The 22,732-nt window shown below is 55.5% G+C and overlaps 1 protein-coding gene across 1 annotated transcript; it reads right to left on the bottom strand.

The window, feature by feature from the left end:
- Positions 1-875: 875 nt before the first annotated feature.
- TMPRSS3 (transmembrane serine protease 3) lies at positions 876-22,056 on the bottom strand. Its single transcript, XM_047847104.1, has 14 exons — positions 21,932-22,056; positions 20,452-20,596; positions 16,348-16,458; positions 15,389-15,505; positions 14,894-15,017; positions 12,774-12,899; positions 11,523-11,566; positions 10,680-10,845; positions 9,772-9,941; positions 7,600-7,695; positions 6,055-6,057; positions 5,278-5,420; positions 4,518-4,670; positions 876-1,565 (listed from the first exon to the last, which is right to left on the bottom strand). The coding sequence occupies exons 1-14, from the start codon at positions 21,950-21,952 to the stop codon at positions 1,548-1,550; spliced, it is 1,437 nt and encodes a 478-aa protein (XP_047703060.1). The 5' UTR covers positions 21,953-22,056; the 3' UTR covers positions 876-1,547.
- Positions 22,057-22,732: the final 676 nt, after the last annotated feature.

The raw sequence follows: 22,732 nt of genomic DNA, 5'->3' as shown, positions 1-22,732 counted from the left end.
AGTGCCAGGCACATGGTCCACCCTGATTAATTGCCTGCCGTTGGCATTACTCAAGACCTTCTGAAAGATTGTGAGACAGCAAATATTTCCCAACACAATTCAATAGTAATTAAGGAAGGACGGAGTCACAATGTCTAGCCATTCAAATGCGCTGGCCCCATGGTCAAGGGCTCCCAGCTGAGGTCACATCCGGCATCCCTCCTGTCTTCACAGCTCGGACGCCCCACGCAGGAGCTACTGTACCTCAACCTTCAGAGAGGCCTGGGCAAAACCCCTTAAAATAAAAACGCTCTTGTCCCTTTCTGACACGTGGAGATCTGTGTCGTGAGGCAGGGCTGGTGGGGCACAGATGGGATTGCTAAGCGGCCAGTCTGCCGGGGCTCTCCCTCTCTCCCTGTGCAGCACCCCCCCACCCCCGGGGTCTCGGACGTGCCGGGAGGCTCCCCGCGGCCTCTGCCTCCCCAGGCACCTGCCTGCTCTCTGAAACTCACCATCTTTCCTACCGATGCCTCAAGGCAAAGCAATAGATTCACGTCTGACGCCTTCATCGGCGATGAAATACCTCCAGACAGAAATTGCCTACAAGTACCCCTTCCTGTGATGCGTGTGCCTGGGGGTGACAGAAGGTGCGTGGGTAACCAGGCAGAGACGCAGGGAAGCCTTCGGCCTCTTGGTGACACGTGACTGCCCGCTGTGCCTTCGGCACCCCCCACTCGGGGTTAGGTGGTCCTGTCTTATTCCAGTGACCTCTCATCACCCTCTGCTTCCGAGTCTCTGGATAGAATTCTCATCTGCCGGGAAACCTGTCCCGCCAGAAGAATGCAACACCCACAACATATCTAGAGGAGATCAAAGTGATCAAGGCTCCCCAGTTAAAATTATGATTCAGATTTACACGAGTGGTCGGTATTCACTCAGACGAGCTCTGATTGACGGGTGCGTTAAGAGAGCACACGTCCCTTGGAAGTAAAGGACAAATACTACTACAAAGAGAGACTAGAAAGACACCTAACAAGGAATCACTTGTGGGTTAAGTTCTCACAGACAAAAAGGGATCTTGGAAGTAGAAAGACCTGATTTGGTTCCGGCGCCTAGGGATAAAAAACGTGCAGACAGGGACATTTATCACGACACCCCCTTGTGGCTCCGGGCTGGCGTGTCCCCACTGGGCACCGGTGTGGCCTGTGGTGAGATCTGCCTGTCTCGTCAGTCATGGCGAATGCCCCAGGGCAGAGAAAACCAAATGGACGAGGGGGGCAAGGTAGCACCACGAAGGCGTTCCTGTTTCTGAGCTCAGTGAAGGGCACGTCACAAAGGAGCTTCAGGGCCATTTTAGCCCGACACCCCAGTGGCTCGAAGAGGGGCTAGGAGCTGTTCTGGAGGTGCCGGGGCAGAAAGATGCTCCTTCTTGGGGCTCCGCGGTGGCTCCAGAAGGAAGAGTACCCGAGGCGCTGGCTCAGGCCGTGAGTTTCCACCCGGGGACCCGCGGAAGGATGGGGTGTCTCAATCAAGGCGGGAACTCAAGGTGGCGGCCCGTTCCCCTGTCTTCAGGTTTTCAGGTCCCTCTAGGAATGAAAACATAGCTGTTACCTTCTTTAGCCCGTCAGGCCGGCCCCCAGCGCCGAGATGGGGTAGGCGCCTGCATTTTGCCACGAGTGAAGTGCGGGTGGGTCCCCAGCATCAATGGGGACAAGGTTGGCCCCTGCTAGGCGGTCCCAGGCTCTCCTACCCACACGCGCCCCCGCATCGTCCGTCCCTGACTGAGTCCTCTCCTTAGTTTCCCGTGACTCCCCCAGCCCTGGCAGTCCTGCTTTGAGTCAGAACAGTTACGTTTTACGCCCCAAGCACAGAACATAGTGGATAAAAGAGAAGAGGAGCCAGTGGGCAATCCTGGGTGGGCTCTCGGAAGGCCCGGGCGCCATGTTCAAAGAAACAACCAAAGATGCAGACCCTCTGGAAAACTTCCCTTGGGAAAGGAAGCCTCTTCTGGACCATCCCCCCTCCCGAGGACACCTGAAGACCCTTGCAAAAAAGGGCGTGTCGCATACCGGTCCCCAGTGGCCCCGAGGCAGCTGGTGACTGAGGCGCCTCTGGCCTCAAGGGAGCCATCCATCCAGCATCCATGCATCTGCTCATCTGGGGCCAGGGAGGGTGGGAGCTCCTTTTTTTTTTTTTTTTTAGTTATTTTTTAACATTTATTTATTTTTGAGACAGAGAGAGACAGAGCATGAACGGGGGAGAGGCAGAGAGAGAGGGAGACACAGAATCCGAAGCAGCTCCAGGCTCTGAGCTGTCAGCCCAGAGCCTGACACGGGGCTCGAACTCACGGACTGCGAGACGTGACCCGAGCCGAAGTCGGATGCTTCACCGACCGAGCCACCCAGGCGCCCCTGGGAGCTCCTTTTAATGGCCCCCCAGGGAGCCACGTGGCCCGCACCAGTGTTTCCCAAAGTGTCTTCCCTTAAGACCCCGTGCGTCAAAATCACCAGATCAGAGCCTCTGAAGAAGGGGCCTGGGGATCGTCAACGTGCACAAACAGCCGGGGGGAGTCCCACGTACCCCCACGGTGGAGATCCCAGCAGCATGCGCGGGGACTGGAGTCCCACTGTGTTGTCACTAGCTCCGGGGGCCTTACCCAGGTCCCCTCACTGTAATATGGGGATGGTCCTAGGACCTGCCACCCAAGATGACACTGAGGGAACCGGGGCAAGACATCACCCGGCACCCCAGTGAGAAGGCTCCCAGACTCGGGAATCTTGTTCTCCCGGGAGCCAGCCCTCCTCCCCAGCTTGAAGACGGGGAGTGGACTTCCTGGACCTGCCCCCGTTTCGACCTTGACCTTCCATGATTACTAGCTGGGCCGCATGGACCATCTGTCCCCGAGTGCAGCTGCGTGGAGGGAGCACCTCCGTGGCTCTGTGGGCGACTGCCCCTTCCCCGCCCTCCACCCCTCCACACCCACACGGCCCTCTGCACGCTGGGGTCCCGTCACCGGCCATCGAGGCCACTGCGGCCAGAGGACCGCTCTTGCAAACAGAAATCCGTTTCTCTTGCTTCCAAAGAGGTTGATGGCTGGGGGCTGCATTCTGCACTTAAGAGTGTGACACGTCCCAGCAGTGGGCACCGGGCCAGTCTGCCGGCTGACAAGATGAGTGCCAGTGGACGTTTCCAGGAAAGGCCTGTCTCCCAGCATCGCCTCGCGATGAGCCGGCACCGAGGGTAGGGAGCATCCGTCCCTGCCGAGGATGCACGGCAGGCCTCAGCCTGGACGGGGCAAGTTCATGCAGCTTCTCCTTAAAAAGCAAAACTTCCCCGGGGGGCGCCTGGGGGGCTCCATCGGGTGAGCATCCGACTCTTGGTTTTGGCTCAGGTCATGATCTCATGATGGATCGATCCCGGTGTGGGGCTCTGTGCTGACATCTCGGAGCCTGGAGCTGCTTGGGATTCTGTGTCTCCCTCTCTCTCTGCCCCTCCCTAGCTCACATTCCACCCCCTCCCCGTCAAAAATAAATAAACTTTAAAAAAAAATTAAAAGGTCTTTGATCTAGGGAAGGAAGCAGATTACTGCTTGCTAGAGACTGGGGGAGGGGAGGGGAGGGGAGGGGAGGGGAGGGGAGGGGAGGGGAGGGATGGTGACCACGCATGAGGTTCAGTTCAGGGAGTGAAGGCATTCCCGACCCTGCAATCAAGGTGCAGGCTTTACAACACTGAAGAGCCCAGATACCACTGGATTGTCCGCTTGAAAACGGTTAATTTTATGTCATGTAAATTTGGCCTTCGTTTTAAAAGCAAAAGGAAGATCTCAAGTTCTTTGAAGCTATTCTAAGGCGTGAGTGGTGCGGCTCGGAGTTGGAGGTCAAGTCTGCAAATACGTGCTGAGCGCTCACAAGGCAGAAGGCTGTGCGGACGCCCCCGTGTGGCCGGACCCCGACGCCTCCCTCCTGCTCCTCCCTCCTGTCTGCCTGCGGTGCTCCCTTCTCCTGCGTGTCCTGGTCCTGACGAGCCGGCCTCACCGACCTGTTCCCCTCCTCCTCCAGGGAGGCTGCCCCAAAGCGCAAAGCTGTCCGGGGACGCCCCCACCTCGGCCCCGAGGTCAGAGACTCTCCAGCCCATCCCTGGCTCTCCGCAAGGTCCAAACTCTTCAGTGGGGCCCTGGGGCGCTGCAGATTCACACCCTCGCCTCCTGTCTGCACCTGGTCCACACTCCACTCCACGCACACGTGCCACGGGATTCATCCCCATCCCCAGGGGCTCATCCTCGGCCACCCGTCCCCCTTTCCCCACTTGGTGGAGCAAGTTGTCCGTCTCGTTTCTGCCTCAGCCGCCCTGTGTGTCCCCACCCCTCACAGAGCCTTGCCTATGGGACTAGCCATGCTCCTGACCACCAGCCAGGGGCCACGGAACACCGCTTGCTGAACAGACCACCCAGTGATCGCTCCCTGGCTCGCACAGCAGCGCTGGGGCCGCAGAAGAGGATGCCGGAGGCCAGTGACGGGGCCAGCGTGAGCTGCACCCACCTCCAACTGCTCGTGGATCCAGTCCAGGAAGGAGGTGATGCGCGTGTAGACGCCGGGCTTGTTCACGTCGGCACAGCCGATGCCAAAGCTTGTCGCTCCCACCAACTTCCACACCCTCCTCTCCTGACACACCAGCGGTCCCCCGCTGTCTCCCTACGTGGCGAGGAGAGAGGCGCTGCCGTGCGTGTCCCTTGTCTCAGCACCACGATCCCCCACTTTGTAGCTCAAACTCGGTTCCACGATGGCTCCACGTTACTCCCCCAGCCTCCAAGAGGGGTTGTTGGCACTCCCAGCACTGGGGTCCTGGGTCCCCCGAGGACGGTCTCCCCACTCTGTCTCCCCGCCAGATTCTGGATGCGCCGAACCGTGAAGGTCAAGGCAGCTCAGAGGGAGGGTCTGCCTGGCGGGGGCTGGGCTCAGGCAGTGATGGGGTCTCACCTCATGGGTGAGGCTCAGATCCAGGGTTCCCACCTGCCGCCCCTGCCCCCCACCCCCCCAAACCCTGAGAGCCAGGGCTGGGGCGAGGAGCGCCCTGGAGACCCCTCCCACTGCCAGCACCCAGCCAGAGTGGGAGCGGTGGGTACACTGGGCCGGCAGCCAGGAAAGGGAGGGATATCTTGAGCAAACTTCTTCCCCACGCCCTGTATATTTGCTTTTCAGTCACGGGGAAGTGCTGGCGGTGGCCTGTCCCACAGGCCGGGTCACCGTTCCAGAGCCTCACCCGTGGCTGTGGCCCCCGGAGGTGACCAAGGGCCCCCACCTGGCAGCTGTCCACACCGCCCTTCAGGTAGCCGGCGCAGAGCATGGAGGGGGAGACGATGCCTCCGTACACATCTCTGTGGTTGCAGATCTTGTTGGAGAGTAAAGGCACGGCTGCGTGGTTGAGGACCGGGGACGCATCGCCTGTGGCAGAGCAAGAATTCAGAGGGCACGCACCGGGACGGGTGAGGGGCAGGCCACCACACTCCGGGGGCAGAGGAGGCGGCTCCTGGAGGTGGACGGATGGCTCGTGGCTGTGGCGAGCTCCCTGATGCGTGGGCCCTGCGGCCCCGTCGATGCGCATCAGGAGGAGGGGGGACGGCAGTAGCCGGCATGGGCCTCCCCAGGGCCCCCCTCGGGCCGAGCACTCGACCCACACCGGCCCGTTCAGTCCTTCAGAGCCTCCGGGGGGACCAGCCCTTCCGACGCACTGATTCCGGCCCACGGAGACGGATCTGGGACTCCCGACCTCTTGAACTGTCAGATAACACGTTTCGTGGGTCTAAAGCCACTAAGTTTGGGCTTGCTGCTGCGGCAAAGGGAAATGGTGCATCTGGATTAGCCCCACCACCGACCCGAAGGGATCGACACCCTTACGCTTTATAGGCTTAAAACAAGGGACACACCTCTATTCCCACGTCTCTGGCACGCATCAGCAGGTGGTGTGGGGCGCGTGCTCCTCCAACCCACACGCTGAGTTTCTCTGAGTGCGAATTATACCCTGTTTTCTGCACGGGCTTCCCTGATCCACCCACACAGCCACTTGTATGGGGACCACCGGCTGCAGGTTGGACTGAGAACAGTTCCTCTCCCTACTCGCCCCACAGGATCCAGCGAAGTCAGAATATAATCTGCCACGTCAAGTCACGAGGGACGACATGAACAGGGCTGCGGGGGGAGCGTGAACGCGGCAGGCCTCCCGCCACCTGGCCGTGGGAGCCCAGGCAAGGTGCTGGGCCCCCCCTCAGCCCCAGTCTCCTGGCCCTCAAGACGACCACAAAAAGAATTCCCCGCCGAGGGGCTGCTGTGAGAAGCAGACGGTGTCTCACGGAGACATCCGGCTCGGCACCTGGTACGTGGTGAAACGGAGCTCAGCGTGTGTGCGGAAGAAGCTTCTAGTATGGGCGAGAGGAAGCAGCCAGCCACACGGGTGGGACCCTGCACGCGGAAGATCTGGGTACGCCCCGGGGTGCCTTGGACATTCGGGAGGGAGCAGACTCAACTAAAAAGCCTCGAGAGGGAAATCCTGAACTTTCTGTGTTGGGGTGAGCTGCACCCACCCCCCAAAAAACACGCTCACCCGCAACCCTAGAAGGTGCCCTTATTTGGAGTAGGGTCTTTGCGGATGTAGTTAAGGTAAGAATCTCAAAATGAGATCGCCCTGGATTTAGGGGGGCGCTTTAAGCCAAAGACTTACAGAGAAAGGGGAGAGATCTGCGACATGGGGTAAGGGGGCACGTGAGGCTGGGACAGAGACTGGAGGGATGTGTCTACAAGTCATGGGAAGCCAAGGGTGGCTGGAGTCATCGGAAGCCAGAGGAGGGGCTGGGGACAGGTTCTTCACCCCCAGAGCCTCCAGAAGGAACCGGCCCTGGGACACTTTGTTCTCAGACTTCCAGAGCCGAGAGACAATGAGCCTCTGCTGTTAAAGATCCCCTGTTTATGGACCTTTGCTGCAACAGCCCCAAGAAACCCACACTCTTCCTACCAGGGAGAAAGCAATTGGCGGAAAAACTCCACGGGTGGCGAGCACATGTGTGCCCCCCGAGGACGGATGGGGCGGGTTCCAACTGCGTGCACGGTTCTTACTAAGATGACTACTTCTGTTAGGATTAGAGTGGTAGGGTTCCGTTTGTCTGCTTTCTCTGCTTGAGTGAAATAACACATCTTCCAAAGTCCTCACCAGTTACAAACGTCTGTCTTCTGAACAGACCTCGGGAGGGGTTCTCTAGGGGGTCCTTGTGTGCTCAGCAGGGTGGGGAGGAGGAGGAAGGAGACCCCCCTGGTCATTCGGTAAAGGTCTCCCTGACAAGGGGCGGCCACGGTTCCCCTTTCCGATTTGTTCCTCTCCTGACAAAGTCTGCAATTTCACATCCCGAGACAAACGGAACCATGACTCTGACCCACAAGCGCTCTGCGAAGATCGTGTGTCCAGTGGTCGACCCGCACCCCCTGCCCGGGATTTGTGAGCCTCCGGGGGGCTGCGCTGGGGTGGGGGGGACACTGCGCTGGGACACGGGAGGAGCGTGTGGCCGTGGGCGTCCACCCCGACCTCACGGCTCTGGGTTCCGTGGACTTAGAATCTCGACTTCAGATGACTGACCTCCATCCTCCGTGGCCCCCCATCCTGACGTCCAGCACATTTTTCCATCAGGGAACTGTTCCTCGGAGTTAGGCAGACAGACTGGCTGGATCATCTCTGTTCCAAGGGGAAACAACAACCTTGAACTCGACTGAAGCAGAAACAACAGCTTTGAACTTGACTGAAACACTAGTCCAAGGAAACAATTAATCTCTCCGGTGTCTGCCTCTCTGAGGGGCTCAAACCGGCTCCCAAAGGAAGGTCAAGCCCTGGGTCGTGTTGAAAGCTACCGGCTCAGAGCAGGGACTTCCCCCCGCCAGAGCCGTAAACCTTTAAACACCCCTAAACCGTGGCACCGTGAGTGAGTCTGGACCAGGGGCTGGCATATTTTCTGTGAAGGGCCACATAGTGAATACCTGAGGCTTTGTGGCCCCGTGGTCTCTGTCATAACTGCTCCTATCTGCCACAGGGGCGTGAAAGCAGCCACAAATGCACCTGGTCGTGTTCCACGGAAACTCCATTTGCAAAAACAGGCAAAGGGTCAGATTCGGTCCCGGGGCCCCGGCTTGCCCGCTCCTGGTCTGGACCATGGGTACGTCGCCTTAGGAAACATCCCTCCATTAGTATTCCCGTCCCTCCTGACACATCTGGAGTCAAGAAGCTTGCCTGTCCCTGCCGGCCGTGTCACATAAGCCCTCCGCCAGAGGCAGGGTCATGGCTGCGTGAGGCTGTCAGGGAATACATTCTGACACGCTCTGAGTTTTTCTGCATGGGACGGTGATGGGAAGGCAGAGAAATAATAAAGGTGCTCGTTAACTTTTATCAAGGTACAGGTGCAGGGGTGCCGGGGGGCTCTGTCAGTTGGGCGTCTGACTCCTGATTTGCGCTCAGGTCGTGATCCCACGGTTCATGAGTTCGAGCCCCGAGTTGGGCTTGTGAACACGCTGCTGATTCTTCCAGGTCAAACCTGCCACTGACCTTGTGCCGGGATCCCGCTGCATAAGGGGCCCCGTTGACTGTACCTCCGCCCGCGCCCCGAGCTGCTGGGGAGGGAGAAGGGGGCTTTGATTGACTTAGCAGTGGGCTCCTAATCCTTCCTTCGCCTCTGCAAAGTGTTTGAGAGTTCTATCCTGGGTGGCTTTTCTGGTATTCTGGTAACTTCCGGAGGTCAGGACTTGCTGTCCCCCATGGAGAAACGTGGCCTGCTGAGCTCAGCCTCTGGGTGGGAGAGAATGTTTCTGAGTCCCTCTGGGAGCTGCAGGTGCCAGTATCTTCTGGCTAGTTAAGAAATGGCGGCGGGGGGGGGGGGGGCGCCTGGGTGGCTCAGTCGGTTAAGCGTCTGACTTCAGCCCGGTCACGATCTCGCGGTCCGTGAGTTCGAGCCCCGCGTCGGGCTCTGGGCTGATGGCTCGGAGCCTGGAGCCTGTTTCCGGTTCTGTGTCTCCCTCTTTCTCTGACCCTCCCCTGTTCATGCTCTGTCTCTCTCTGTCCCAAAAATAAATAAAAAACGTTGAAAAAAATTAAAAAAAAAAAAAAGAAATGGTGGAAGGGACGATCACGCTACAACCGCGGGCTGACCTGGGAAGACCACGCCTGAGACACCGGGCAGAGGAGTGGCCCCGGCAGGGGACCTCACCACAAGCAGCTCCAGGACAGGGCACAGCTCTTTGTCCCCACGGGCCAGAGACCCCCTTCCGCCACCTGGGGGCACCTGGTGGCCTGGCCTGGGGAAGTCCCTTTCATCTCCAGGTACCACCAACAGGAAGAAAAGTGGCACCAGCGGGAGCCCCAGTGGAACCAGACAAACCCAATTGACCCAAGTAGAGCCGTACAGTCTCTAAACTCCAACACCATCAGAAGCACAGCCCACAAATAGGAACATCACGCACAGTGAGCCTGAACAGGGTCACCACCCGCTAAACCCGAAGATGGCTAGGGACCCAGCGTCTCCTAACGCAACAGCCCAGCGTCCAGGATGCTACGGAAGGTGACTCATTGTACCAAGAACCGGGCAAGTCACAACTCCAGTGAGAAAAGACAATAAACTGAGGCCAGCAGCAAAACGAATCAACCAACCAGTGGGATTATCCCGCAAGATTTCAAAGCGGCTGCCATACAAATGCTTCAACGGACGATCACAGACAATCTTGGGACGCACAAGAGGAACGGAAAAACAGAGAGACCCGGACGTACCGTTGAAGGTGAGTGGCCCGGCCAGCTTCATGAGGGCAATGTCATTGCCCAGCCTCTTGGGCTTGTACTTGCTATGGTAGATGATCTTTTCCACCAGGTGGGAAGGGGCCGGACTGTCGAGCAGGGAAACCAGGCCCACCTGGATGGTCCACGACTTGGGGATGTACAGGCTGCAGTGAGAAGTCAGAGAGGGGGAGCGAGAAATCCCCAAATACTCTAACCCACGGACCTCAAACGTCCGGAGACCCTGTGCCAGGCGGGCGGCCGGGACAGAGGCTCCCCCCTGCACCTCCCGAGCTCGCGCTTGGCCTCTGACCACGCCCTCGTGCCCCGCACAAGTGCAAGTGTGCCCCAGGAGTTTCCCAGGCAGGCCTCTGGGACTTCTGGACCTTTGAGGCTGTGAGGGGTCTGTCAGGGCCCATTCTCCGTCAGAGAGCAACCGAAACAGAGCGAGGCAGAAAACAAACAAAACAAAACAGGCCATCGAAGAATTAGCCAGTGTTTGGGGACTCTCTCTGTGGCTTTTCCCCCGAGCTAATCCCCCTGCCAGCCTGCCCTGCCTCCCACCCTCTTGGCCGCCACACGTCACTGTAAGTGCCACAGGGAGGCTGGCGGGTTTCTCCCTGCACCAGAGCTTCCTTCTGATGCCTTCTACCTTCTCTGTACGAGCTGCAGGCCTGAAATCCTCAGAATGAGCTCAGAGTCCCCAGTCACAGCCAGCGGCGACAGTGGTGGTGGGTCCACGGTGGGGGGGGGAGGGGGGTCCCTCGGCTGGACGTTACTTTGTGACTATCTGGTCTGTTTGCCTGCTTTTTCCGGACCTGCTGCTGAGCCCTGAAATCTACCCAGTCTAGACGGAGATCTGCAAGCAATGAGGCCCACGCCCGGGAGGCCAGGGGCACACTCACTCGTGGACGCAGTGGGCAGCGGTGACCACCCACACGGGCGTGATGACAGAGCCCCCACACAAGTGGTAGCCCTGGAACTGGAGGCTGGCCTGCCACGGCCACTGCGCGAGCGAGGACACGTTTCCACCCACGATGCGCGAGCTGTAGCCCATTCTCAGACCGCAGGCTGCAGAGACAGAACAGGGTTCAGGGTGGATCCCACAGAACTTTCTGGGGAGACTGTGTCACAGCCACAGAACACCCCCTCCCTGGCATCCTGTGCCCTCCCAGAGCTCACAGCTGAGAAAGAGAGCTGGGAGGGGAGAGGAGGGAGCAGATCCCGGAGATGTGGGGGTGCAGTGGGAAGAACCCCTCCCTGTGGCGCCCGTGACCCCGGTATGACCACGGCTCACCGGGGGGGCACGGGAGCCCGGCTTCTGCAGCGCTCCCCTCAGTAATGCGGGGCAGCGTGCATGGGCCTGACTTCTCCAGACCCCGCTTGCTGGGGCGAACCCTCCCCGGGGCCAGAAGCAAGGAGCCTGGGGCACTGAACGGCCAGTGCAGGCTTTTCCTTGAGGCGGGAAGGGGGTGGGGAGGAGAAAGCAGCAGTTAGTCAGGCTCCTGGAGCCACCACGGAGAGACAGGGCCTCGTGGACCATGGTCCGTCCGCTGCTGAGAAGATGCTCTGGGCTGTCTACCACCCCGCCCCCATCAGGTGACAGGGGCCAGCACTGGCCTCCTCCTCCTGTCAGGTGGGGCCCAAGTGTTCCCACCTGGCACTCAGGAGAGGGGACCCCGGGCAGCCGGAGCGGGGCAGGGGGGACAGGAGTCTGTGAGCGACCTCTGTGGTTGGAGAACTCTTACCCATGCACTTCAAGGCAACCACGTGACCCGAGGCACATTCCTCCCTGAGGAGGAAAAGAGTAGGTTTGCGGTGAATACCCAGAGGCCTGTGAAACGGGCGCTTGTGTAGACTTAATCTTGGGGTGAAAGAAAAAGGAATTCTATTCCCCTGCTCTGGAATACAGACTGCAATGTTAGTCTACGACACGAGTGTGAGGTCACACATTCACCCCAAAACACTCGGCTACCGTGAAGGATTGTGCATGCGACAGGGCACGGGGCATTTCTAAGCTTCGTGTAGCTGGTGACAGGAGATACCGAGGACCCGTATTATACAAACGCACACCGGGGTCACGTGCAGGTGGATTTGACCCCAGTGTTCTTCGCCGGCCCCGGGAGGACACCAAGGGCCCTTTGGACCGCGTGGCAGCCTCTCCTGGCACAGAGTCCTTGCAGCCCGGATCCCCCTCCTCCCCAGAACACAGCCGCGATTGCTGCAGGAATGACACGTGCTCGCCCTGGCATGGGTGGGAGCCGGGACACCTCCAGCCGCGTCCCTTCGTGACCTTCCCTGCCTTTCGAGCCCCAGTTCGCTCATGCAACAATGCGAGAAAAAGGGAGAGTCACCAGACTGAGGTTTTAGGACACAAGGGATGCGCGGTCCCCACGAATCGCACGTGGGCCCCGGGGGGGAGGTGACTGTGAATTATGCAATGACAGGCTGACCAGCTGGTGTTTCCCAGAGCACAGAACACGCTCCTGGGATTGGGCCCGACGTGCCCGGAAGAGCGTATAGAGATGCCTGACCGTGGGGGCAGGGGACCAGGCGGGGACGCGCTGGGCCGCGGGGACCTGTCATTTAAGGGCATCTCATTTTGCCTTCCCCCACGAAGTGCTGGGGGGAACACAGAAGAGAAACGGGGAGTGTTAAGTACTTTACAGACAGATGACACCCGTCTGGGTCTTACTCTCTTTCTTTCTAGCTTCCTTGTCCCTCCGTCCTGTCCCGCACGCACACACCCGGCGCCTATGAAGAGAGGGCCCCGTAGCCCTCACCACCCCCTCCCCCTGCCGGGCCATCTTCGCCCGGTTCCGGGTGGGTATTCCACCCCAGCCGGTGCGTCCACCCAGTCTAGCCGCGGTGGCCAAGCCCCCACCTCGCATCCGGAGAAACGCTCGCCCGTCCCTTGGGTCCTCCTGGGGCCGCGCAGCTGGACGAAGCCAGCAGGCGACTCGACCCCGTGCAGACAGCGGCGCCGCCTGGCCGCCTACCTCACGTACACCGAGTGGTGGAGAGCCGTCACTTTGTCATCCGGCAGCAGGTGATTGACGGAAGCGAAGTCCCCCTGCAACCGCTCTTCCACTAAGTCGACCCTGAGGGCGTCTGAACTCACGTAGCTGCAAGCACATCGGGAACGCAGACCCCACGCGTGAATTCTCTCGGCTTCAAAGCCAACGCTCCGGTCGGTATGCCACACGTCTCACACTAGGCCGTGTCATTTCCCCCCAGCCCCCCCCCCCCCCCCCCCCACCGCTCCAGGACCACGCTGGGAGCCAGGCTCGCTCCTACGCGCTCCGAGGCCGCTCGAGTCTCACACGACCCTTGAGAGCGGCCGCTACTGTTCTCCAGATTTTCGAGGCCCAAGTCAGGGAACTGGGCGGAGGACACGGGGGTTCGAACCCAGGTGATCCGGCTCAACAGCCCCTCCTACTTCTGTCATCATAGACAGTTGACTCGGGACACAGCCGAGCAGAGAAAGGCAAAGAAGGGCTTTCGGAGGGAAGCAGGGAGAGAAAACAGAAAGGGAACAGAGGTACATCTTGGAATTGAAGCACCAAATAGGGAGGGAAGGACGGGTTCGTAGTGAAGGGAACGGGCCACGTTGAGGGGTAACCGGGGAACGTGGCCTTGGCCGCACGTCCCCTGAGGGGCGCATGCTGGGGTGGGCAGGACTCTCTCACCCTGGCCGGGCGGACAGGGGTTCAAGAGAAGGGGTCTCTGGGTCCTTCTGCACAGCAGAGGGAGGCTGTACGGTTCAGGGCAAGGGGTGGCGCTCCAGGAGGGGGAAGCAGGGGAGCCGGGAAGGGATGCCCCCCCCACCGTGAGTCCATGAAAGGGCCTCCGTAGGGAACAGAAATGCCGGTGGAGGCTTTCAGCCCTTTGCACTGATGGTGGGGGCAGTGGTGTGTGTGTGTGTGCATGTGCGTGTGTGAGTGTATACGTGTGTGTGTGCATGAGGCTGCGTGTTGTCTGAGTGTATACATGTGTGTGATGTAGTGTGCTGTGTGAGTATATGTGAGTGTATGTGACTTCATGTGTGTGTGATGTGCCTGATGTGGTCGTATGTGTGATATGGTGCGTGTGCATGTTGGTGTGTGGTGTGTGGAATGTGTGGTGTATGTGCATGTGCTGTGAGCGTGCATGTGTGTATGTATGTGTATGTGGGGTGTGTGCTGAGTGTACGTGTATGCTGTGTGTGGTGTGTGTGCATGTGTGTGGGGAGGGGTGTGTGCCTGTGTGAGGTGTGTGTGTGTGTATGTGTGTGCACATGTATGTTTGCATGTGTGTGCTTGTGTGCATGTGTATGTATGTGTATATGTGTGTGGTGTGTGCATATGTGTGGTATGTATGTGCATGTGTGTCTATGTGTGTGCACATGTGTGTGGAGTGCGTATGCCTGTGTGCAGTGTATGTATGTGTGTATGTGTGTGCATATGGGTGTGTAGTGTGTGTATGTGTGTGCATGTGTGTGGGGAGGGGTGTGTGCCTGTGTGAGGTATGTGTATGTATGCATATGTGTGTGTGCGCATGTATGTATGTGTATGTGTGTGCATGTGAATTGTGTGCGTGTGTGTTCCTGTGTGCATGTGTATGTATATGTATATGTGTGTGGTGTGTGTGCACATGTGTGTGGAGTGTGCAGTGTATGTGTGTGTGCATGTGAATGCGTGTATGTGTGTGCATGTGTGTGGTGTGTGTGCATGTGTGTGGGGAGGGGTGTGTGCCTGTGTGAGGTGTGTGTGTGTATGCGTGTGTGTGCACATGTATGTATGTGTGCGTGGCATGTGTGTGCATGTGAATGGTGTGCGTGTGTGTGCCTGTGTGCATGTGTGCATGTGAATGTGTGTATGTGTGAGCGCATGCGTGTGCATGTACGTGGGTGTGCGTGCATGTGCGCTTGTGCGCGCTCCTGTGTGCGGTGCACGGTGATCACGGCACTGAGCGTGCGGGGCCTCAGTGTGCGCACCTGTGACGTGAGGACACTGTCCAGCACCAACGGCTGCCGTGGGGACGCAGCCTGACGAGCCACCCGCCCAAAGGGAGCTTCCTCCCTCCCCTGTCCCCGCCATCCAACGCTTTACCCGGCAGCTGGCGATGCTCTTCACGTTACCTTGGAAACCCCAGCTGGGCACAGGCGACGTTAGCGTGGTGACCCCTCCAGTCGTCAGAGCACACGGTCCTCCAGGCGGCAGCCGTGAAGACCTGCAGCACCGCGTTCCGGCCGCTCACGCGGACTGGACGGCGCGGGCAGAGCGGTCCCTTAGCGGCCCGGAGGCCTGAGCCCGCGGGCGGAGGCCCCTCTGCCGCCCGCCCAGGTCCCTCCTCCGCTGCCTCTGGCCCGCCCCTCCCCGCCGGGGGCACGTCCCCCCTGGCGGGCGGGCCCGAACCCCCAGCTCTCTTCTGACTGCTCCTGTGGCCTCCCCAGGCGAATCTCGGCCCCGGATGACAGCCCCTGCCTTGTCCCAACCCTGCCACCCCTGGGGATGAGTGCCAGCCGAATCCCAGCTAAGGCTGAGACCTGACAGTGGTGTGGACCTGGACCCACTTCACGGATGGGGAAGGTCAAGGCTGGGTGGTGCTTCCGCAGGGAAGAGCGCGGCCTTACCGCAGCGGTACTCGTCCTCCCCATCCCTGCAGTCCGAGACCCCGTCACATCGAGCTGTCAGTTCAATACACTTGAAAGACGAGCGACACCTGTACTTTCCGGAACAATCGAAGTGGACTGAGGAAGGGAGAAGACAGGTGTGGCAAGGAAGGGCTTCTTCGGTGCTCAACACTAACAACCATCCACTGGCCACGTGGCCTTGAGCCATCAATAATGAAACCATCAATAATGAAACCTGCACTGAAATTGCAGCCTGTTTCCCTCAGCCCGGTTTCTGTGCCAAATTCCAGAGGGTGGGGCCGCTGTCTCACTATGTGGCCTGGAGCCACAATGCGGGGGGGGGGGGGGGTTCAAGGTCAAGAGAGAAAGGGCCTGGCTGTGGGCCGACTGGCTGAGCCTGCTGAGCAAGGAGCTCCGAGTGAGGGCCACGCAGCCCCCAATCTGCCACCTGTTGTCTCCGACTCCGGGCAAGAAGAGAAGGGACCATGGACCACACAGCCGAGCAGGTGGGCCGGTCATTTGAAAGAGGAAATGAGATACTGTTCCCTATCAGAGCCCATCCAAATGACTCACTTTCTCAAAAGCCACACGAACCTTCTTTTAAAAATAGCAGGTATGCCCGGCCCGGCATGAATGGCCTCCTTGTCTTCTCCTCCCGGCCACGCACCCCCTCCTGCCCACAGGATTCTATTTCATCAGCTGCTTTGGGACACTTCCAACTGAGCAGGTTCCTTGGTGACAAGGCCCCGAGTGTGGCCAGCAGCCCCTCCTGGGCCCCAGGCTGGCTTTACACTCGTGCAGGCAAATAAAACTCAAAGTCAGCAAACCCCAAAGACGTTTGCCTCCGGTAATTAAGGCTGAGTGGCATGAGCTGGGGGCAGGGGGATTGGGGGGGCTCATGAAAGTTTAAATGCCTGAATAGGCATTTGAGAGCCTACTAAATAATGAATCGTACTCACTGCCCAGACCAATGGCCAGTGCTAATATCAGTGCAATGATCCCGATGACGATGATCGGAAAGAACTTCAACGGCAGGAGGGACAGTATCTGTGCCGCGACCGCGTCCGCATCTGAAAATCGGAAGGCGGGGCAAGAACAGGAAGCCACAGAGCGGCGGATTTCAATAAAACAAAACCTAAAATTTAGCTATCTATTCCCCCTTCCCCCGGAGCAGAGAATGTTCCGGCCCAAAGCAAGTGGCCACCTACCTGGGGACACGTTGTCCCGGGGCTCAGCCCCACACTCTCCGCCCTTGGCCCTGTTGTGTCCATCCTGGGTTGGGGGGCGGTGTTATGGCTGAATTGTGTAACCCCCCCATCCCCGATTATGTTGAAGTTGAACCCCAGATATCATCTTATTTGGAGATGGAGTTTTTACAGACCATCAAATTAAAAAGAACTCGGGGCACCTGGGTGTCTCAGTCAGTTTAGCATCCAGCTCTCAGTTTTGGCTCAGGTCATGATCTCATGGTTTGATGGGTTCAAGCCCTGCATCGGGCTCTGTGCTGACAGTGCGGAGCCTGCTGGGGTTCTCTCTCTCTCTCTCTCTCTCTCTCTCTCTCTCTCCCCCCCCCCCCCCACTCACGCTGTCTCTGTCTCTCTCAAAATAAATAAATAAACTTAAAAAAGTGTTTACAAATTAAAATAAAGTCATTGTGTGGGTCTAATCTAATCTGACTGGTGTCCTTTACAAGGGGGACATGGTGCATGGTGTGAAGACGCACAGGCATGACCCCATGTGAAGATCCAGGCAGAGATTGGGGTGGTGAATCTACAAGTCAAGGAACCCTGAATGGTACCAGACAAAAATGGGGAGGAAGAGGTGGGAAAGAAAGGAGGAGAGGGAGAGGAGAGTAAGAGAAGGAACGGGAACAAGAAAGGCCATACACTTCATGGCCCGAAGGATACAGAGCAAGGGGGTGGGGGCAGAGGGCAAGGTCTTTGTTTTGGCCGCAATGAGCAGGCAGCTGCACTCTCAGAGCCTAGACCGACACTTGGCGGGCAGCGGTCCTTGGTCAATATGGCTGTCCATACAGCTGACCCTTGAACAACGCGGGTTTGAACTGCGCGTGGAGGTTTTATAGGATGGTCCGGTCAATGTATTTTCTCTTCCTTATGATTTTCCTAATCATGCCTTCTCTTCTCGAGCTTACTTTATTGTAAGAACAGTATATAATACGCACAGCAATCAAAACACTTGTTAAGTGAGTGTTGATGTGATCGGCAAGGCTTCTGGTCAACCGTAGGCTATCGGTAGTTAAGTCTTGGGGGAGCCAAAAGTTATACGTGGATTTTTGACTGTGAAGGGGAGTCAGCAACCTAACCCGACCCTGTGCTGTTCAAGGGTCAACTGTGTCAGGAAACTGAATGGGTGAATGGATGAATGACATCATGATAATGGAGGTTGTCTTATCTCCGCAGAGGAGATCAATTCCTTTCAGGGCGACCAATCTGCGGTCTTGAGTTAGTAGAGCAGACTCTTCCCCCCAATCCCTTCGCGCCTCTGGAAGCCTGCACCACATCACTGAGTCCCCCTTACTGAGAGCCCACTCTCCATTTACACTTTAAAAACCAGGAGGAACCCCAAGAATGACCTCTTATCATTCCAGTCGCTCTGTGTCTAAGAGTTGGATTTAGGAAACCAGTCCAAATGGTAGATTCAAAGATCGCTGTTCATTTAGAACGTTTAGTATCCATTCACATTTGCCCCTTGATAGTGCCTCGGCCATGGTGCCCTGTGGGCGGTACTGTGGCCCTGCTCCCTCTCCTCATTCTGTCTTTGAGGGCATGCTTGGAATAAAAAACAAAAATGCATAGCACCTCTCCAAAGAAGAAATGCAGATGATCAAAAAGCAGGAAAAAAACCTTCCACCTTCTCTGGGAATCTGGGAAACTGCAAATTAAATGTAACGACATATCAACCTCACAACATTTATCATTATTATTATTATCATCATCATGATTACATCCCCACTGTCATCCAAAGTGAAAAGAAATGGACCCCCACTTACAATCGATAGGAGTATACACTGTGGAAACTAACTTCTGAGAGTTCGAATCGGAAATATGAACCAAAAGGCTTAAGAAATGGATGGAGGTTTTGACATAGTAAAACCACTTCCGGGACTTTATCTTAAGAGGTCATCATTGATGCACACAAATTTCTACTGACTCGGATACTTAAAAAGGTAGCATGTGTAATACCGATGCACGGGAAATAGCCTGAATGTCCATCAGAAAGAACTGGTGACAGAACAGATGTGTAGAGTTAGTTACATGATAGGGAAAGGGGGTTGGCAAACCTCTTCTGTAAAGGGCCAGACAGTAAATATTTTAAACTTTGGGTGCCATATAGTGTCTGTTGCAACTACTCAACTCTACTATGGTATGAAGGCAGCCGTGGACAATAGTGAATAAATGTATGTGTCTGGGTTCCGATAAAACTTTATTTATAAAAACAAGTAGTGGGCCAGATTTGGTCCATGGGCCATAGCTTGCCGACACCTAAAAAAAATTTTTAATTATTTAATGCCATGGAAAGAATAACATAATATTGTTTGGTTTGGTGGGGGGGGGGGGTACCTTCAAAATCGTATATGTCACTTCCAAAGGAAAATGCTGATATGCTGGACAGAAAAAGGCAAGAAATACAATACTAAAGCACAAATAGGGTTATCTCTGAATAATGGTAAAATCGTGGGCAATTAAAAAAAATCTTTTTGGGGGCGCCTGTGTGGCTCAGTCCGTTGAGCGTCCGACTTCGGCTCAGGTCATGATCTCATGGTTTGTGGGTTCAAGCTCCGTGTCGGGCTCTGTGCTAACAGCTCGGAGCCTGGAGCCTGCTTCAAATTCTGGGTCTCCCTCTCTCTCTGCCCCTCCCCAACTCATGCTCTGTCTCTCTCTCTCTCTCTCTCTGTCATAAATAAATAAACATTAAAAAAATTTTAATAAAAAGTAAAAAAGTATTTTTGATTAACTGTGTTTTCTAAATTTCTATAAAGAACAATACATTGCTCATTTTTTTTAAAAAAAGCACTACTAAATTCCTACCACTAGGAATTAATCATGAAGAAGTCATCAAAAGTTAGCAGAGGTGACTGTGTATTGTGTTATTCCTGCTCATATTATTCGTACTATAAAAATATTAGAAACAATTGTATGTCAAATTATGATTTTTAAAAACCATGTAAATTACACATCTACTTGATGGGATGTTGTGATGTTATGAATGAAGGCATTTATAAAAACCAAGGCATACATGGAAAAACACCCGTCTGGACCCATACTATGCGTGAATGTGTACTTATCAGCAAGGACAGGAAGAGAATGAAGACAAACATAATATATCCTGGGGGTCAGGTGATAGGGTATTTTTTAAACTTATATTTTTGCCAACTTTTTGAGCTGTATTTTAAAACCTGTCCTACCTCAAGTCTTCTCCACCACCCCCCCCCCAACCACAATTGTCCAGAGGGTTTAAAAAGAATCATTAGGGCAGCCCCCACTCCGTGTTTTCTGGAACCTCAGCCAGAGACCCCAGGTGACCCCCTTTCCGGTCCCAGAGGTCAGCACTCCTGAGAGCACCCAGGACCAGAGAGCTACGGCTCACCGTGACAAGTCCTGTGTTTGTGACCTCTTTACAAAACCAGCTTTCCTTCCTTGTTGCTCAGAGCGGCTCCTGTCTCCTACAGTTGGATTTTAATCTGGGCATCGAATACCTTCAGCAATGCCCAGCTTATTTTAAATTTCTTGGAAGAGCTGGTGAGTCCTAGTTCTTAGGACTTTCAGGGGGAGAGGGGGCTCAGAGATTTCCCGGCAGGACTTGACTCCTAACTCCCAGGGGCAACTGGAGTCTCAATTTCTGAAAACCTCCATCCAGAGAATGCAAACTTCTCTCTCTGGGAGTTGGTAAGGGGCTGGACAAGGTGATGCCCTCTCCAGGGTTCGGTAAACCCAAGGAAATGCAAGCATCCAGGTTGTGGGTGTGAGAAATCCTGGTGGGGTGTGTGCCCAGAGGGACATTCTGGGGACGCTTCCCCAGAAATCATACCTGGTTCCACCTACCTGGTGCTACAGGACTTATTTTCAAATCGTCAAGTCCAAAAAGCGATCTGAAGGAGAAGGGGGCCTCAGCCGCGGGTGGGTCATTTTCCCCCATGGTGACTATTTCAGGACCTCTGAGACTTGGCTCCACATCGACCTCCACCTCCTTCACCGGGAAGAACAAAAAGCATTTGTTTCCCTGTTTATAGTTTTAGCATCAACGCATCTTTGACAAGTTAAATCTCTGAAATCTAACAATCCACATAAAGCACATTCAATACCGATTAATCAAACCATTTGTCCAGTGAGAACGCATTTTTTTCCAAGCCACAGCAGGTAACAGAGAAACTTCCAGAGTTAGTAAAAAACTATGAACTTACTTCCGCTAAAATAATGACTTTCCCCTTGTGTAGGCTACCAATCTTAAAACCAATTCACTAGCCATCTTTAGAGATATGCCTTTTCACGATTTAGAAATTACTGCACCATTATTTTTCAGAAGATAAGTCACTTTCAAAGCACTTTCCTTCTCTTGTCTGCATTCTTTGTCCCATGTAAACTCATCCCTTTGCCAGCACCTGTGGGACACCTATCGTAAACATGACAAGTTTTTTATACTCACGTAATGTCCGTGCCCCAAAAATGTAGATGGCACCAGGGAGGGGATGCTCACCCACCGTATTTGTAGTTTCCTGTAAACACAGCCCTTCCCGGGCTCACGCGGACATGACCTAGTTAAGGATGAAAATATCCATGCCTTCTGGATGCCCCGTCTCCCACACAGCAAAGGGAGGAGTGGCTGGGGACCGCTGGCTTGCATCAGAGCCACACTGGGGCTCTGTTTCCTCCAAGAGAATTGCACCTATCACAAAGCCAGAGAGGTCAAAAGCCTCTGGAAGTCATTCCTGCAACTCTAAGAGGGGTGGAGTGAACAAGAAAATGGCGGAATGTTCCCAAGGAAATCCCAACTCGCCCTCCCAGGCATCAGTCAGGCATGAGTTCTCTGGGAACCTGCTTCCTCAAAAGAGGTTCCTACGGGCATATAAGCATAGACACTTACATCTTTCTGTTCGGTTGGTGGCAATGTTTGAGATTTGAAAGGAAGCTACGAAGCCATTGAACGCACACTTTGTCTTTGTGGTCTTAGGAAAATCTAAGCAGGAGTTATGTGCTAAAAGGATTGGTTTCATTTCCATCTCAAGAGTGGCTTTGAAGGGTACCTTAGAAAACTAATAAATTCACATCCAGCATTTTTGCCTTTGATTCTTGCTGTTACTTGCTTCCTACTATCAGCATGTGGCAAATTACACAGCTTAACTTTATGACCAGAATAAGAACAAATGGTAAAATGGTTTCTGAAACCTTGAACCTGGGCACAGAAGTCCCTTCCCAGACAGGCCATTGGCGGTCGGTTTCAGAACACTGAAAAATGTTGAGAAATCCCCTTTCAGAAGAGACTCACTTCCCCAGCCCCACCCCCCCCCCCCCCCACTTTACTCACCATTTCTGGAGCCGCCATCATCCAAAGCAGAAATATTTTCCTTTTTCATTATAAAAGCAAGCGTGATGGTAAGCAGGCTGCCAACAGGGTAGTCCAATCGGGAAATACTTCCTTCCACCAAGTCACCCAGCCTTGTCGACTGAATCGTCACAGCGAATGGCATTATCGCGGGCATCTGTGTAACCCAATATGGCTGTGGCTATCAAATAGCCATTGGTGGTATGACTGCAGAGACCAGGGAGGGGAAAAAATGTGACTTGCCTTTAATTAGTAAGTAAGGTAAGCAAACCTTTTCAGAAACTTCGCATAAGAGAGTCTTCTGAACACAGACACTCCTTTTATAAAATAACAGATAGGTCCTGCCCCGTGCTAAGCAAGTGCGCCAAGAGGGGCAGGCAAAACGCTTTGGTGGGGGTTTCTATTCCTCCCTGTGACTGAGTCTGAGTTTAGACTCACAGCCGCTCCACAGACAAAAGAGAGGGAACCTGGGGGTGTTCTCACACAGTCAGCACTCTATAGAGACACTTGGCACTCTCTTCTGTGGGGGCCTCTAGGTCCCAAGGGGTTTCTGAACACAATACAGCTTTAAGATGTTTTATCAGGAGAGAACATAGCCCTGCCGCCATGGGCAGAGGACTGAGCCCCATTGGAAGTCTAGTGGAGTGGAGCTGGGTGTGAATCGAGCATTCACTTATTCACCTAATATTTACGGGCCATCTGCCATGAGCCTGGCATCTAAACTCAGAGCAGATGGCAGAGGGGACAAAGCACTCACCTGTGGTCTCAGGTGATGACAAATGC

The sequence above is a fragment of the Prionailurus viverrinus genome, unplaced genomic scaffold (genome assembly GCF_022837055.1).
Source record: "Prionailurus viverrinus isolate Anna unplaced genomic scaffold, UM_Priviv_1.0 scaffold_42, whole genome shotgun sequence".
Classification (NCBI taxonomy): domain Eukaryota; kingdom Metazoa; phylum Chordata; class Mammalia; order Carnivora; family Felidae; genus Prionailurus; species Prionailurus viverrinus.
The sequence above is the reverse complement of the archived record's forward strand: the minus strand, read 5'-3'. Positions and strand labels throughout refer to the sequence as shown.

Coding starts and splice junctions, on each gene's coding strand:
- TMPRSS3 (XM_047847104.1), bottom strand. CDS start 21,952: ATGATGGCGGCTCCAGAAATG. Junction 16,459..20,451: donor AATAAGTCCTGTAGCACCAG/GTAGGTGGAACC, acceptor TCCGATTTTCAG/ATGCGGACGCGGTCGCGGCA. Junction 15,506..16,347: donor ACTGGCCATTGGTCTGGGCA/GTGAGTACGATT, acceptor TCCCTTCCTCAG/TCCACTTCGATTGTTCCGGA.